General features: G+C 39.6%; 1 protein-coding gene across 1 annotated transcript in view; it reads left to right on the forward strand.

The window, feature by feature from the left end:
- The first annotated feature begins 142 nt into the window (after window positions 1-142).
- Window positions 143-17,945, forward strand: part of QRICH1 (glutamine-rich 1) — a 42,039-nt gene continuing 24,236 nt past the window's right edge. Inside the window, exons 1-2 of the mRNA XM_010851962.1 lie at window positions 143-1,354; window positions 9,136-9,465. Coding sequence (XP_010850264.1) covers window positions 9,157-9,465 — 309 coding nt within the window. The 5' untranslated portion in view covers window positions 143-1,354; window positions 9,136-9,156. The remainder of the gene's footprint in view (window positions 1,355-9,135; window positions 9,466-17,945) is intronic.

Here is a 17,945-nt window from a genome sequence, read left to right on the forward strand (position 1 = left end):
CGGGTGGGCGCGGCGCGCGAATGCGCGCTGGTGGGCGCGCGCGGCCGGGCCTGTTTATACGCTCGGGCGCGCGCGCGCTGTGCGGCCCTCCCGGTGCGCGTGGCCGCTGACGTGCGCGTTCCCGGCCCGGATATCTCGGCTCCTGGAGCTGCAGCCCGTGGGCCGCTGCGGCTTCCTGGGGCGCGCGCCCAGAAGTCGAGGGTCGCGGGCAGGCGCGCGCCGTGCTGTTGGGTGGCGGCACCGGTGCGACGGCGCGCAAGACACCCCAGCTGCGGGGAGGGGCGGCGGGCGGACGGGCGGCTTGCAGTTTAAAGAAGGTTGTGGGTTGGACCCTTGCAGCTCAGGTGACGTCCCCGGATCGCCGGGGCCTAGGCCTGAGAAGAAACCAACCTGCTTTGCGGGCTAGCTTGCGGCCCCGCTCTTCAGCGAAGTGGGCGAGATTGCTGGTACTCTTCAGAATGCGGTGTCCCGAGGCCCATGTGCGGGGTGGGTGCTTGGAGGGTGCTACCCTGATTCTGAAACCGATCGCTGTTTGTCTGAGGGCAGCGAAACCCCTCGACTTTTCTCACCTTGTTTTGATGCTTTGTGTTGGAAAGGGAAGGCAAATCCTAGAAGGCCCGTCAGTGATACCTGTTTTCTTGTTATTAGAAAGTAATTCTTCATTAAAGCGCAATTCTTACACGTCACCTCTGTGCGCTCCGGAAGGGGATCCGCTTCTGTGGACGCTGTGAAACTACCCGAGCTCTAAAATGCCGCTTTAAATCCTGAAATGCAGCCTTTTCCTCTGTGTGGTTGGGAGGGGCTTACTTGTACTCTCTTAGGTTAAAGGGCCCGCTATTGCTCAGCCAAAAAGTTGCCCAGAACAGAATTGAACAACCCGAGTCAGTGTTTTGCCTTCTTTCGTAATTCCAAAGATCCTCAGCAGAAATTCCTGAAATCTACCTGGAAAAGTCGCTTTTGATTTCACTTTAGGATTTCAGTCCTTTTCAGCGTTTTTTTTTGTTTTTTGTTTTTTTTTTAAATCCCTTTACTGTGTTCTGGTTTCAGGGAAAATCTAGGTTTGTTCAGAGAAATAGACACTTCTTTTTTCTAAGTCGGACTATCTGCTAGTTTATGTTTTACAGTCTTGCTTCATTAAATTTAAGGGAAAAGAAGCTAAGAGGAACTAAAATTAGCAATCAAACTTGAAAATGATGGGGGTAGTTTTTCCTAATATACGATATTATCTTAAGAACAAGTTAAAATTTGAAAAGAGGCTGGGGATGGAAGGACTTCTTTGTTCTGTCTTCTTCAGAATGTTACAAGTCTTAAGAACTCAGGACAAGCAGCAGAAATGTATGCACCATGGTGACTGGTGAGTTAAAATTATTCATATGCTGGGAATATGTGTGCAGTTTTTTTCCTGATAATATTGAAACATTACAAATGCTGCCAATCATTCTGGGTGCTGTCTGCCAGAAACGACTTGGTGCTAGAAAATTGAGTATGTGGGAGAACTGCATCTTCGAATCCAGCCAGTTTGCTGCTTGAACAGTTTTTTCCTCTTAAACTATGTCAGTGCAACTTTCAGGCTTTAGCATGACAAGGCATCACCTTTTCAAAGGATCAGAATGTTTCAAAGACAAGCAGCAAGTTTATCTAGGATACACTTAAAAATACTAATATACCATTTAAGCCTACTTTTTCTGAAATTTTTAACCATTAACGTTTGAAGTCTGCATTTTAAATTGGTGTCTGTAGATAGTACTTTGCAATAAGCTCATTAGCTAAAATTTCCCCATTACAAGATGTCCTACTTCCACTCCTCTGTGATGCATAATTAGTGTGTCTCCACGAACCTCTGCCTTTCCACAGCCCCTTTCCACATATGTTGCTATTTTAAAGAAAAGATCAAATAGTGATTGAAGTTTCATGTAAATTTGAATTGCTCCAAAAGGTAACCAAAGTTAAGGGGCTTTGGGTGTGGCTGTCCTCCATCATGACAACTTCAGAATCAGTGATTTCTTCCTTCAGGCTTGCATGCCTTCTTTAAGTTGAATCAAATACTAGTTTGTCTTTGATGTGCCATGCATCTTGCTTGTATACTTTTTAAATGGCCAGCCTCTCTCTGTAATGGTCTTTTATTTCTTTGCTTCAAATGTTAGGTGAACTTCTGTTCTTTTCCATTTCATTATAGGTAGGTGCCCTGCATTTTGTTCCAGATGTTTTAAGTCCAGGCTTCACTTAAATGCTTAGCTAGTTTTTTCCTGTCACATTGCATTGTGCTTTCTAATTGTAAGTGCATGAAGAAATGATAGATTAACCCCTTGCTTTGCTGAAAAGGGAACAAGAATGGTCCTTTGGTGTCACACTTTAGGCTAGTGCACAACTGTATGTAGAGCTGCTAGGCTGTGTCAGAAAGCTCTTTTTTTGGCATGTGTATGTGAAATATCTGTCTATACATATTAATTCAGTTGGTCTGTGTACAATCTAGTGAAAAATTTTAAAGTGAACCACTGTGTAACTAGCACCTCTTCAAGAAATAGAATAATGCCGCCACTTTTGAACCTTTCATGAGTCCTTTCTTGGTTATAGCTTCTCACTCCCTAGGGACAGTTACTATTCTGATTTCTGTGATAATCCTGTTCTTTGTTTTTCTTTTTACTACCTTTGTATCCCTCGACAACATAGTTTTATTTAATTTTGAATTTTATATAAATGGAGTCATGCTGTTTGTATCTTTTAGCATTGTGCTTGTGCTTTGTATCTTTCAGCATTGTGTGCAGCTGTGGTTCATTCATTCCCATTTCTGTGTAGTAGTCTGCTGTTCGAACAAACCATAATTTATTCATTCTATTATTGGTAGACATGTAGATTCCCTCCAGTTTGGGGCTGTTAACAATACTGTTATGAACATTCTTGTTTATGTACCTTTGTATGGGTGTGTGTCATGTACATGTAGGGATAGAATTGCTGGGTCATATTTTCAGCTTCATTTAGATAATGCAAACAGTTGTACCAGTTTACATTTCATCAGTCGTTGGTAGGAATGTGAATTTAAGTTCCTGGTTGAAAGTGTGTTGTCCAAAACTAGATCCATAGTGAAAATACCCCTAAATGAGGAGCTTCTCTGTCTAGTGAATGTCCTAATGGGCTAATTTCTATCACAAACCCTATGGTGGGTTGATATCTTTAAGAATAGAACAGTGTCTCCCAATTTCCTTCTTTGAAATGATTCCTTAGTTGTTAATTAGGACAAATGTGACTGGGACTCTTGACTCCTTAAAATGGAAATTGATTTTTTTTTCCTTTGGAATGTGTTCTTCAAACCAGAACTAAGCTATCAGGATCCATTGCTAGTAGATGTGAACCTTGAGAGGGAGCCCAGAAGCACGACCATTGGGTAAATAGGAAGAGGAGGGCTCTGAGGCAGCTCTGAGCGTCTTCTCTTAGTTCATCACATGTTCAAGACCCACTCTGCAGAGCTGCATGGGGGAGCCAGGAAGAGCTATCAGATTTGAGGGCACTCAAGAAGGGGTGATTCCCCTGAGCACGTAGGCCTTCCCGTGGTACCTAAATAGAAAAAAAAAAAAAAAAATCAGCAAACAGAAATGTAGAATTGTTGCTTTGGAGTGACTTTTTCCTCTTGTGGACTAGAGGTAAAGTAATTGGAATGATGATTACTGTGGTATACTGAGGACCTGCTCTTAGTTCTTGTAGAAGGAAGTATAGGGGAAATAACCCATAAAAATATGTGCGGTTATAGGGAAAATTTCCTGGGTCTGTTGGTGGGGGGTTGGTTCATCTGTTTATTGTTTTGCAAAGCAGCTGTACTTAAAGTATTCATTCAGAAGCAAATGCTTAGTTACAGACTGTACCTCAAAGAGCTGCAGAGTGTTTCCCCCTTCATTTCTCACTTCCAAAAATTGAGAGTACTCAACTATCCCTCCAGCTTCATGTTTTTCAGAACTATTTTAGTTAATCAGTTTATTTATTGCTCCTCACTTAAGTCTTTGCCTTGAAGCTAATTAAGAATCTTGTTTCTCTGGGAGTTATAAGTTGTAGTTTCATTAAGTTTATCCATTTTTCTTTCTCTGTTACCAGGGCTCAGCCTTTTGTATCTTGTGAGCAACATCTTGAAGCGAACAGTCTTCATTATTATGCAGACTTATGTAGCTTGATGGTTTTGTCTTTCAGAGTTCCAGATTTTGAGGGGTGGTGGGAATCAAACTATGATCAACCAAAATTGTTTCGTGTGTCTCTTACTGTGGTATAACCACTGTACAAAAAGGATTATTTTTTTAACTGTTTTTTTAATTTAATACAAGTTGTGGAAAATGCAGGAGTGTATTAAACAGGAAGAAATTTAAGTCTTCCGTTATTCCACACCACCCAGGCATAGCTGCTGTTATGCCAGTTTTTCTTCTTAGGTATGTAATTAAGCCATACCAGGATATATAAATACAATTGTATTAGCCTTCTTTTTCACACATAATGTACTTTCTGTGTCATTACATTTTTTTAGTTTGAAACCACACATTTTGGTTGTGGGAAAGTAGATCTTGTAGGTATTAACATGCTTTAAAAAAATTTTTTTAAAGTTACTATGTTACAGAAAGATCTGCTGAATCAACAAAAAGCTTGGAAACAAACAGACCTTTATATGAATTTGGTGTATAATCAGAGTTGCATTTTAAATCATTGGGCAAAGAAATTTCAGTAATTTAGTAAATGATACAGGGACAAGTTGTTGGGTCTTTGAAAAAAATAAACTTAGAGTTTTACCTCAGATGCAAAAGAAATTCTAAATCAAAGCATTTGATAAAAGATATACTATAAATTTAAAAATTGTAGGTGAATAAGTTTATGGTAAAGGTAGACTTCTTCTGAGCATAAAAACAAAGAAATATCACTCCTATTGAGAATTTCCTTAATTTATCTCAGTGTTGTTTTTAATCACTGTCTGGTCTCAAATATTTAAATGTATTTCTGAAGCCTTTTTCTCAACCCCCTTCTAAGCAGTACTTTTGTATCAGGTCAAATGCTGACTTAGTGTACTTTCATTATTGGGATGTGTTGGTCTGGTAGATAATGCCAAGTGAGCAGGTTAAAAGGACAAGAAATGAAGCCTTGTGTATAAATGAGCAGATTGAAATGTTGTTTCAAATTGGACTTTTCCATTATATAATTTTTAAGTTCTGCATCGAATCCATTATTTGTTAATATTCTTTAGCTTCCTCTGATTTAGTGGTTCTCACATGATTCTGTGCACTTGTATAGCCAGTGAAGAACTTGCTGGGAGCTTAGTGAAAGGAAAAAGCAATGGGAATTGCAAGTAATGGGTTCTGCTTAGAGCCAACGATAGACTCTAAGCTTGAAGCACTGCAGAGGGTTTTATACTTGAGAGTCTCAGCTACTTAAAATACATGACTGGCTATAAAACAAAAGGTGATTTTGTCATAGGCTATTTCAAATATTTTCATAAGAACAGAGAAGAATATAATGAACTTGTGTATGAACCTTTATCAACATTTTCTAAGTTTTATAGAATTTTTCCTAATTAAAACTGTTGGTGTTTTCTTTTTTTTTGATGGAAAATTAAAGAATGAACTTTGAGGCTTTATAGCAGATACTTTTCCAAGGTTTTATCCCATTCTTTCTGAGAGATGAGTGTTTTATTTGCTGTCCTGCTCAGGGAATACATTTATATTTGGACTATTCTTGTGGTGAAACTGATCGTGACAAAAACTAAAATATGGCTGGCAGGGATTAGTGAGAGGAAGGTGTTTTAAATGCCCTAAACTTACCTTTCCTAGAGGATAGATGAGTGTTTAAAATTCATAGATCAGGAAGCAGAGGTCATAGCATACTTAGCTGGTTTTACTTTTCATTTTATACCTTCCTGTACTATTTGAGCAGTTTTTTTAAAAACAATAGGTGTGTTACTTTAACCCTCCCCGCTAAAGCGTCTGCCTGCAGTGTGGGAGACCGGGTTTGATTCCTGGGTTGGCAACCCACTCCGGTACTTTTGCCTGGAAAATCCATGGACAGAGAAGCCTGGGGTGCTGCAGTCCATGGGGTTGCACAGAGTCAGATGGGACTGAGCGACTTCACTTTCACTTTCAAAAAAACAAAGACAAAAAATAGGAAACAAAACTAGATGGAATTCTACACTGAAAACTGAAGAAAGCTTGATTCTGGGAAGAAGAGTTGGTATAATTCTGCTTGTACTTAATGTCAGACTTCAGATGAGGTTTAAGCCTCCTTGATTACTGAAACTTGAAAGAGTGAAGGGAAACAAGGTCACTCAGAAGATTCTGTGGACTACCTTTACCAAGCAGTATTTGTGTGAAGCTTTCCGATTCTGTAAAGTTAACTTACTCTGTTTCTTTGTGCTTGTTCATACTTACCTTCTCCCAGATTTGAAGCAAGAAAAGGTTTTTTTTTGCCTGATTTTCTATACTTCTTAAAAAATTGCTTGAAACAATAGCTACCATTCTAACACAGACAATCTTCACATTTCAAGCCATCTCTTAAGAATTTTACAGGAATACAACTAATTATTGAAAAAAATGAATTTGGAGAAGTGTAAATTTCAGTTGCCCCCTGCTGGTCTTCTGTAATGGAGGTGAAAAACTGAAATATGTACCGGCATAGTAAAGAACTGGTAAATGGTGGTTCACACAATTCTCTCCTTTATCCCTTTTTGAGCAGAAGGTTGTATGTACTTGAGTATTAGGGTCACATACTGTGAACTTTGTAATGTTATTAGATCTATAGTATGAGAGATGCTTCCTTAAGAAGGAAGTTTCAGTTATGATGCTCTTATCAGAGGGAAGCTTTGACACAGTCTATGCCAATGTGGTTAGTGACTGTGGGTCACCTGTGCTGGAGTGGCCTGCTCTGAATATGAAGTGCTTGGCCTTGAGTGCGTGCATGCCATTGCTTTAGTTGGGTCTGATGCTCTGCCACCCAATGGACTATAGCCTTCCAGGCTCCTCTGTCCATGGGATACTCCAGGCAGAAGTACTGGAATGGGTTGCCATGCCCTCCTCCAAGGCATCTTCCCAACGCAGGGATCAAACCCATGTTTCTTAAGTCTCCTGCACTGGCAGGTGGTTCTTTACTGCTGCACCACCTGGGAAACCCTGATGCTGCCCCTGTTTTATGTGCCATGGGCATTATTGATAGCTTAATCTTGAAGTCTCGTAGCAGACCTCCTAATTTTCTGTTCTGGGAAAGATAACTGAGAGTCTCTGCATCAGAGAGAAGGGAGACCTGGGCAGGAGAGGTGGTTAGAAGAGATGAGAAAGGGACAGATAGGAGTTAAGTTTCAAAAGATAAGAGGCCATCAGCAACAGCTTCACCTTTCACTCCCCTGACCTGTACTTGGCATTTTCTGTACTCTGTTGTGCTTGGGGTTTCCTAACTCCTGTTGTGTGGAGGCTTCCCTGAGAGTAGTGGTCTAGGCATCTTAGACAGGATAAGGTATATATAGTATTCTTTATTTATGGAGAAATATATTTGCAATGTATTATGGGTCTCATAATAAAAGATTTCTTGCTGGGGTCTGTTCTGTTTGAAAGTACCTGAATATAATTTGTATACTATATACTTAAACAGCATCCCACAGAAGTATTACCAGTGTCAGGAAATTAATAGGAGTACGGATCATATTTTTCCTTTGGTCTCTTGCCCTGAATATATGGTGGTTTTTTTTTTCCCTTCAAGGTATAGATTAACCATTTACTAGGGAAAAGCAGAAAATTTTATTGTTGTAAGTTATACATGTCACAGGAACAAAGAGTCATAATCCTTCTTGTTCCACACTGAATTCCAGATGCAACAGATAAGTACCTACGTGTGTCAGCCATTCAGAGAGGACCAGGATACAGTCTTGTCTACTAGAGTTTAGAGCCAGGTGGAAGATAATAATGAGAGGATTACCCACCCACTTTGTATCTGTTAACAGAAGACAGCATCCGGGCAGTGAAAGACTGATATTTCTAGTCTGATGGCTCAAGGGAACAAATCACTTTTTTAGATATTTGAGATTGACCGAGAGTCTTTTTTTGGGCAAAGAGACTCACTTGGTTTGTGTTACTTTCATACCCTTTCATTGCTTTTGTTTGGGAGGTGGTAGTGGTCAAGAGAGAATGGTATGAAAGCGTACAGGACACTCAGCATTCACGGATAGATAGTGGTTGTCCCCCAGCTGCTTGAGGGCTATTATCCACCCTTGTACCTTAAGGTAAACACCCTGATGAAAAACTTGCAAAATTGATTTCTGAGTTTTAGAAGTAACCTAGTTACTTAAGGTACTATTCAACTTCCGTCTCCTACTTAATTAGGTAGTATTAGTTAATATTTATATGGCACTGTCTATATGTCAGGTACTTTTGTAAGTGCGTTACACATATTTAATCCTCATGTCTATGGTGCAAATATTATTTTAATCCCTCTTTTATAGACAAAACCAAAGTTAACTGACTTGTCCAAGATAACACAGCAAAGGAGAGTTTGAGCTGGGTTTTAAACCCAAGAAGTTTGGCTCCAAAATCCATGCTCTTAACCAGTAAGCTATGCAACAAAAGAGTGTGAGCAGTTGATAGCAAAATGAGGTTTTGTGGTGTTTGGGGGAGTGGGGGAGATGAACACATCCCTTGTGTCTAGGGTCATGCCACAGCTAGGTGGCATACGTGTCCCTTCAGTGTAAAACATAGTTGGCAGTGGAACTAGAACATATTGGTAGGAATCCCAGCTCCTACCTTCCTTGGAGTCTTCTGATGGTTACAGAGTAGTGTTGCCTATGGCTTTCACTGTCTAGTGCTTGATTCTGCAGAGAAGATGGGATTGGCCTGGCCAAGTGATGGGTGGAGTATGTGTTTTCAGCCCATTTCATCCAGTACTGTGACAAATGCTTTTGTTTTTTGTTTTCAGTGTGATAGTTTGATTTAAGAAATGTTAATGGAAACAAATTTCAGATGCCAATAATTGGAAAAAAAAAGGTTATTTAATAAAATTGTACTTCGGATTCCTTATGTATGCAGCTGCCCTGAATATTTCCAATCCAATGCTAGAATGGTTGCTCTGTGCATTTCAGTATGTTAAAACCATGGCATAGTTTTGACTTCTGTTCATTTGTTTTATTCCTAGGAACCCTGAGGACTCTGCAATATGAATAATTCTCTGGAGAACACCATCTCCTTTGAAGAATACATCCGAGTGAAGGCGCGGTCTGTCCCGCAACACAGGATGAAGGAATTTCTGGACTCGCTAGCCTCTAAGGGGCCAGAAGCCCTTCAGGAGTTCCAGCAGACGGCCACCACTACCATGGTGTACCAGCAGGGTGGGAACTGCATTTACACAGACAGCACCGAAGTGGCCGGGTCTTTGCTTGAACTTGCCTGTCCAGTCACCACGAGTGTTCAGCCTCAAACCCAGCCAGAACAGCAGATCCAGGTTCAACAGCCACAGCAGGTTCAGGTAAAGGGGAGATCACTGTTGAGGTGCATCCTATTGAATGGAATTTGCCATTAGGTTTTTGGTTAGTAGAGCATCACATCTGTATACAAATGTCAGGTTATTTTCACTAAGAAGAATATTCTATTTTTCAAAACATATTATTTTACACGAGGGCTTTCATCGTTAACACTAAAAATATTTGTCACTTCTGTAAACTGAACTTACCATTTGCTTTGGAGAACTGAGCAGTACAGACATGAAGAGGTCTTCTGGGACTGGATTTGGATATGTCCCAACGGCATGTGACCAAAGCTTCCCTTCTTGTCTGTGTCACCCTGAGCCGATCAGGAATATAGGAGGGCTCATCTTAGCTCATTACTAAAAGTAGAATATTTTAAACTTTTTTTTTTTAATGGAAAGGCTATTATATTTTAGTGACCTTCATTTAGTTGTATAGTTCCATGACTCAGGTCACCTGTAGATTTCTAGGCCTGCATTTGATATAAGCCTCAAGAGATAATGCTAATTGATAGTAAGCTTACTGAAGAAGAAGAAACTTAATACATTTATTGAGAAGATACAAGTTGTCTTCTTTAGGGAGTCCTTATGTGAACTGACTAACACTTCCACACATGAAACTGAAAGTCTCCTCCAGTTACAAATGCTGCTTTCTTGCTACTTTCTACTGTGGTTGCATATCACTTTGCCCTCGGTGATTTCTACCAGGAGAATAGGAAAGGAAGTGGAACATGATGGAGAGGCCGAGTGTGAAGAGGTGTGTTTGGTAAGATAGAAGACTTTGCTCCTTAGCAAAGTAAGTGGGTGTATTGGAAGGACCTGAGCTCTGGAGTTACATTCCTGGGCTTGAATTTGACCTGACCTCTTATTTGTTGATATGATCTTAATCTTCTCAGTTCTAGTTTTTTTATGTGTTGGTAGGGATAGTACCATTCAGTGAGACTGAAAGAGATAGCAGGAAAACATCTGGCACATGGAGGGATGAAGTTGTTAATTCTGATCTTTATGAGAAAGGAAGGATACAGGAAAAGTAAAAAGAGAAGGCTGACTTTTCGGTTTAAGAAATTATTATAAAAAAAAAAATTATTCTGTTATCTATAGCTTGGATCTTTTTCATAAGATTAAAATAGTTTGGAATTTGACTTTAATGTGTTTTTTGAGACTTTATATTCAAGATGGCTAATTGAGATCACCTATTAGCATCATCATTGTAACCCAAAGCTCTTGTAAATGGATGAAGAAGTACAATAATAAATCCATGAGATGGGTTCCAATATCATGGACTCAGATTTTCCCATTCTTAGTGACTACAAAGATACTTAAAAATTTTTTTTCTATCCGTGCTGGAAAAAAAAAATGCCATCAGAAATCTAACTAAAACAATTTTTAGAAATTGCGAGTCACTAAATTGTACACCTGTATCTTATAAAATTATATAGTAGCTATCCAACCTAGATAGTATATTCAAACGCAGAGACATTACTTTGCCAACAAAGGTTCGTCTAGTCAAGGTTATGGTTTTTCCTGTGGTCATGTATGGATGTGAGAGTTGGACTGTGAAGAAGGCTGAGCGCTGAAGAATTGATGCTTTTGAACTGTGGTGTTGGAGAAGACTCTTGAGAGTCCCTTGGAGTGCACGGAGATCCAACCAGTCCATTCTGAAGGAGATCAGCCCTGGGATTTCTTTGGAAGGAATGATGCTAAAGCTGAAACTCCAGTACTTTGGCCACCTCATGTGAAGAGCTGACTCATTGGAAAAGACTCTGATGCTGGGAGGGATTGGGGGCAGGAGGAGAAGGGGACGACAGAGGATGAGATGGCTGGATGGCATCACTGACTCGATGGATGTGAGTCTGAGTGAACTCCAGGAGTTGGTGATGGACAGGGAGGCCTGGCGTGCTGTGATTCATGGGGTCGCAAAGAGTCGGACACGACTGAGTGACTGATCTGATACTTAAATAAAAATAATAGGGAATGATTTTTTTTTTTAAATCCACTAAATCTAAGAAATTGCCACAAGAGAGGAAGCAAACAGCATCAGGTGATAGAGGAATTCATGTAGGAGGAAACTTTTACGAAAGATAGAGCAGTTCTTAGGGTCCCCTAACCTGAGAAGCTGGAACTTCACCAAGGACTTCAAAGCACGTTTATGTGTCGGTATACATAATGAGTAGCTACCAGGTATAGGATGAAAGTGGCTCTGCTGATCAGTGAGGAAAAGATATATTCTATTAGTAGAGTAAGGCATCTATTCCTCTTTTGGAAATAAAGTTGGATATCTTTCATAATACAAATTAGGTCCAGGTGGGTTAAAGAGTCAGATAAAAAGAAAGCAATGAATTATGGAAGGGCAGTATAGAAAGTTTTTGTGGTTTTTAGGTTGTGAAGAGCCTTTCTAAGGAAGAAAGTAAACTCTAAAATAGTTTTCCTCAATCTTTTTTTACCCTGAAAGAATCTTTGAACTAATTCTGAGGTCTCAGGGAACTCCTGCATAAAAATTAATTGTATATACAGCTCATGGAATCTTAGCTTGATCAGCAGTTGATATAATAATTGAGTAATAATTATCAATGCTCTTTTGGTAAAAATCGTATTTTTTTTCTGTGTATCTACATTTTGGCTAACTTGTTAGGCTACGTTTTATGTGTGGTTCCCTTTCTCACACAGGTCATCGATTTTAATTCAAGTTATTTGTGTAGGTAGAGTAAACCTCATTTTTTCCTTAAAAATTTTTTTTTTCCTATTTGAAGGGGTTTTTGTTTTTGTTTATTCAAGTAGTCCTAAAAATCTTATTATAAATTTCTACTGGTACAAGTTGCTGAGATATGGTTTGTGGTATATGATATGTGCAATAGCAGTCCCCCCCCCCCCATATTTAAAATTAAAAATGACCAATTAAGGGAATTCCCTAGAGGTCCAGTGGTTAGGGACTCTGAACTTTCACTGCCAAGGGCCTGAGTTCAATCCCTGGTCAGGAAATTAAGATCCCACAAGCTATGCAGTGTAGCCAAAAAAACCCCGAGTGTCTTAAATATGATAAAAATTTGTTTGTTTAAAAAAAAAAAAACTAAACCAGATTATTTGCATAAATATATGACTAAAGATACAACTTTATGTAAGACTGAAAAAACATTTTCTTTTTTTTTTTTTGAAAAAACATTTTCTTTTTGAGTGACAGCAGGCTCAAATATGGGCCTAGCAATTATAAAATTATTTTATATACATGTTGGTTTTCTGATCTCTTTTATAGGTTTATATATTCTTTCTTTAAAGTATATTTTTGAAACTAAAATAAGCACATGGGACATAGGAAGGTTAACTCATCTTCCCGTAGCTAGCATTTGCACTCAAGCTGTTTTAACTCGAGTCTGTGCTCCTAACTACTGGTTCTACTACACAAGGAGCATGCAAAATAGAAAAAATGATTAGAAATATGAACAAAGAATATAAATAGGTAGTTCATGGAGGAGGAAATACAGATTGCACTAGTAAGCATATGAAAAGACACTTCATGCTTCTGGTGACTATGGAAGTGTAAGTTTTTAAAATGAAATATGTTTTATTTATTAGATAGGAAAACATTTATGAAGAGTTTACCCAGGGCAGTAAAGGTATGAGAGGATAAATTAGTGGGATTTTCTTGACAGTTAATTTGGCAATACTTGTCAAATGTATTAAGTATGCATACCTTTGGCCTTACATTTGTGTTCACAGATAAACGTGTGTATAAGGATATTCAGTGCTGCATTACTTATAGTAGTGCTACTGGGAACAAGTCACTTTCAGTAAAGGACATGGGAAATAATGATACATCTGTAGTATATTGTCCTGTGTAGCCAGAAGAATGAGGTGGATCTATGTATGTTGACAAAGTGGGATGTTTAACAGATTGTAGAGTGTTATAAGCAGTTTAGTATCACTGGCTTTTAACATATGTAGAATGTGGTAGTCCTTAAATAGTAGTAATAAAGCCTGAGAGGAATTGAAGGGGTAGGAGACTAAGAAAGAGTTCTTGAATTATTAAATTATTTGATTAAACATGAACTTCTTTGTAATTAAAAAAAAGGTGTTGCTTGGGAATATTTTGCTTTGAACTTGTGTAGGACTATGGTTTTTTAACCTTTTCTTCTCTTTCCTAGACACCTCCATGTATTTGTGTTTATGTGTAAAGCCTTTTGCTAGATGCTTAGGGACAACATTGAACAAGACGAAGCTTCCTGACCTTGTGGAACATGTATTATAGCTGGGAGGGGTAAGATGATACATAAGATTTTAAAAAATCTTGTTATATAGTGATAAATGAAAAAGAGAAACAGAGCAAATGCAGGTGGCCAGGGTGAGCCTTAATATGCTGGTGACATGTGAGTTAAGACCAAAGAGAGTTGGTGAATGAACCATATGGCTATCTGAGGAAAGAGCATTCGAAGTCAGAAAGCGCTAAGGCAGGAGCCTGCTCATTTGAAAAAACAGCAGAATGGCTGCGTAAGTAGAGTGCACTGAGTAAAAGGATGAGACTAAAGAGGTGACGTGTCCACTGAAACACGGAGCTGAGCAGGCCTGCCTTCTCAGTTCAGTTGTTAAGACTCTTTGCCCATAGTATTGTGTCTCAACCTAACCCTTTTGATAAGAATGTAAAATTATGCCTATCTTAACGTCATTTGAAATTTCAAAACAGTTTATTGCCTTGAGGGCAGAGGCAGTTTTCTAGATTACCTTAAAAAAAAAAAAGTGATAAAATTAGATTGCTTTTTTAAAACCATCTGTCACCATCCCAGAGAGTTTGTTCTGCCCCCATAAATTTCTCATCTTTCCAGTCTAGAAGCAGCCACATAATATTTGACAAAGTAATTATATCCCTAGAATAGTTCTAGTGAATTGATGGGAGAGAAAGGTGTGTGTCAAAGGTTAATTAGAGTAGCTGTCAGAGTAAAACTCACTGTGTCTGTTCAGTCTCTGTTCCTACCACCCTCAACAGTTTTGGCCCCCAAATGTGTGTGTGGTTTCCTCCACAATGACCAGTTCTCCATATCAGCTGGCTTGTGTATAATTCAGTTCAGTTCTGACACTATTTGCTTGGAGTTGGTGTCAGATCCCCACAAGTTAAGGGGTCAGTTTGACACAACTGCCCCCCACCCCCACCCCCAGTTCAGAGTTGCCAGTCCCAGATTATCTCAGCTGTACTTCTGACTAACTGGCTATAAGTTGCGGTTCTTACTATCCCTCCTTGGGTTTGATGATTTGCTGGAACAGCTCACAGAAGTCAGGGAAACACATTACCAGTTTATTATATAATTAAGGAAATGATAAAGGATATGGATGAACAACCAGATAAAGATACACATAGGGTGAGGTTCTGAAGGGTTATGAACACAGGCGCTTCTTTCATCATGGGGGTGGGGTGTACCACCTTCTCGGCACATGGATATATTCACCAACCCAGGAGCTCCCTAAACCTCTTACTTTGGGGATTTTTGTGGAGGCTACGTCATGTAGGTATGATTGATTAGTAACTCAATTTCTAGCCCCTCTTCCCTTTCCAGAGAAAGGGGGGTGGGGCTGAAAGTATCAAGTTTCTAGTCTTAGCTTGGTCTTTGAGGTGATGAGCCCTCATCCAGGAACCCACCAAGAGTCACCTCATTAGAACATAATATGGTCCTAGCATTTATATTATCACTTCGAAAATTACAAAGGTCTTAGGAGCTCTGATGAGGAATCAGAGAAAAGACCAAAAGTTGTTATTTCTCATTATATCAAGTAGCATATGTTTATTTAAGACGGGGGTACTATCTGAAGGCAAAAGGTAGCGCTCTCATGTAAATACCTTAACAGTTTGTACAATACTAGGAAAGGTTTAAGTTTCCTGTTGTGGATAGGTCTGCCTGAGCTAGGTGAAAATGGTTCATTTGAAACTTCACGTTCAAGAACCCTCTTGAGTTGGGTACTTCCTGAAGCGTCCACATGGAATTAAATCTGTGTGCCAGAGAGAAGACCCACTGGTGAATTCTAGGAGTCTGATTCTACTTAGCACCCACAGAATTGGTTGTTTCTTCCCTACATTTCTCTCCAGGGCAGGAACTGAGGCTTCAGATAAGGCTGGTTCAGTCTGGTCCTACTCAATGTAGGATGCTTTGAGGAAGGGGATTTCTCAGCACTCAACTCTTTTGTTGTTAAAAGTAAAGATCTCAAGGTTCATAGATCAAAGTGCAGCTCTTCTTCATTTGTCATCCCAACTTCTGTCCCTCTTCCTCTTTTGCTGTTGCACATTCTCTCTGTGCTGGTATAGTCACTCCCTAACCCATCACCGGGAGAAGGCAATGCACCCCACTCCATTACTCTTGTCTGGAAAATCCCATGGACAGAGGAGCCTGGAAGGCTGCAGTCCATGGGGTCCCTGAGGGTCGGACTGAACGACTTCACTTTCACTTTTCACTTTCATGCATTGGAGAAGGAAATGGCAACCCACTCCAGTGTTCTTGCTTGGAGAATCCCAGGGACAGGGGAGCCTGGTGGGCTGCTGTCTGTGGGGTCACACAGAGTTGGACATGACTGAAGTGAGTTAGCAGCAGCATCCTCTCACCACCGTGTAGAGTTGCTGAGAGTGAGGAAGAAGGTAATTACGAGCCAGGCTTGGCTCTTAGACAAAGATGAGTTTGATCCTCCTCTGATTCTTTAGATATGTGGTCACAGGCAGGCGATTTAACCTCTTTGAGTCCATTTCCTTATCTATATCATAAGAATAAAATAATTTATATTGTAGTTATTTTAAGGACTACATAAAATGCTATGTCTTAAGTACACCGCCTGGCACATAGTAAGCCTTCTATAAATAAATCATAGCTACTGTTGTTTTTTCTTCCTGCTCTGCTCATTAGTTCAATTCCTACCTAGGGCCCTAGTTGCTTTTCAGACATTTGAAAAGTATCCAGACAAATCTTTATAACAAGTGTTTGTGCTGTTTTTGGCAGTTTGCCTTTTTTTTTTTAAGACATAAAATTTTGCAGGTGCAGTTCAGATCTCTAGTACCGCTTTGCACATCCTCCTCTCCTAAGGTAAACGCTGTTTTTTTTGTTTGTTTGTTTCTTTTTTTTTAATTTTTGTATTATTTTTTTTTATTTTTAAACTTTACATAATTGTATTAGTTTTGCCAAATATCAAAATGAATCCGCCACAGGTATACATGTGTTCCCCATCCTGAACCCTCCTCCCTCCTCCCGTGAACACTGTTTTAAAGTTTCCAACTTGTTACATCTTCTGTATCCATCTGAGTTTTGACTTTTAGTTACAAGTATCAGGCAATTAGTCCCCCACCTCCCTCCTCCTAGTTTACTCAGAAGAATTGGCTAAAGGGTAGTAGTTAGCTCAGGAAATTTATAGGAGGGTCAGAGAATGGATTTTGGAGGCTGCACGGCCAGGAAAGGACTCAGGTCACATTGCTGGCTGGCTTTGCCAAAGACGTGCAGCCACACCCTTGGGCACAGGTCCTTGTCCTACCATGGTCTCTCATTGGGATTTATGCCATCCTGTTCCATTTCTGCCACAGTCCTCCGCTCTCACCAGAAAAGGAGGTTGTGGTTCCTGCTGCCTCATGTTGCTCCTTTCTGAGTCCAAATTTCATGCAGTGTCTAAATTGGGAAGTCTTGGTCACAGGCCTGCACTCTAGCTGCGGGAGATGTTGAAAGAGTGATTCCAGCTTCTGCCTGGGGGAGGCAGAAGTCAGAATGTGTATTCTGCAGCCAAAAATAGGACTAAAATCAGCTACTCTCTCACTGGCATTTTGTGAGCTGATTGAGATCCTGATCATCACTTCAGATTGGTGGGCCGTTTATTGCTGCCTTTTCTGGCCCTTCATGTCCAGTCTTTTCTTTCTTAATGTTATTGAAGTATAGTTGATTTATGATGATATGTTAGTTTTTGTTATATAGCAGAGTGACACAGTTACACATACACATACATATATATATATTTTTTTTTCTTTTCCACTATGGTTTATCACAGGACATTGAATACAGTTCCCTGTGCTATCCAGTAGTCCCTTGTTTATCCATCCTATATATAATACTTTACATCTTGCTAGTTCCAAAGTCCCAATACTTGCCTCTTCCCCCCCTCCTCCCCCTTGGCAACCACAAGTCTGTTCTTCATATCTGTGAGTCTGTTTCTGTTTTGAAGATAAGTTTGTGTCATATTTTTAGATTCCACATAGAAGTGATATATGTGATATTTGTCTGACTTACTTCACTTAGTATGGTAATCTCTAGGTCCATCCATGTTGCTGCACATGGCATTATTTCATTCTTTGTAATGACTGAGGAATAGTGGTGTGTGTGTGTGTATTTATATATATATAAATGTATATATATCTCATCTTTGTCCATTTGTCTGTCAGTGGACATGTTAGCCTTTTACCCATGTTTAAATCTCTTCCCTCACCATATGTAGATTATTCATTTGTATATTAAGAATTTGGTAAATGTTTGATACTT

Source organism: Bison bison, unplaced genomic scaffold (genome assembly GCF_000754665.1).
Source record: "Bison bison bison isolate TAMUID 2011002044 unplaced genomic scaffold, Bison_UMD1.0 scf7180017864304, whole genome shotgun sequence".
NCBI lineage: Eukaryota > Metazoa > Chordata > Mammalia > Artiodactyla > Bovidae > Bison > Bison bison.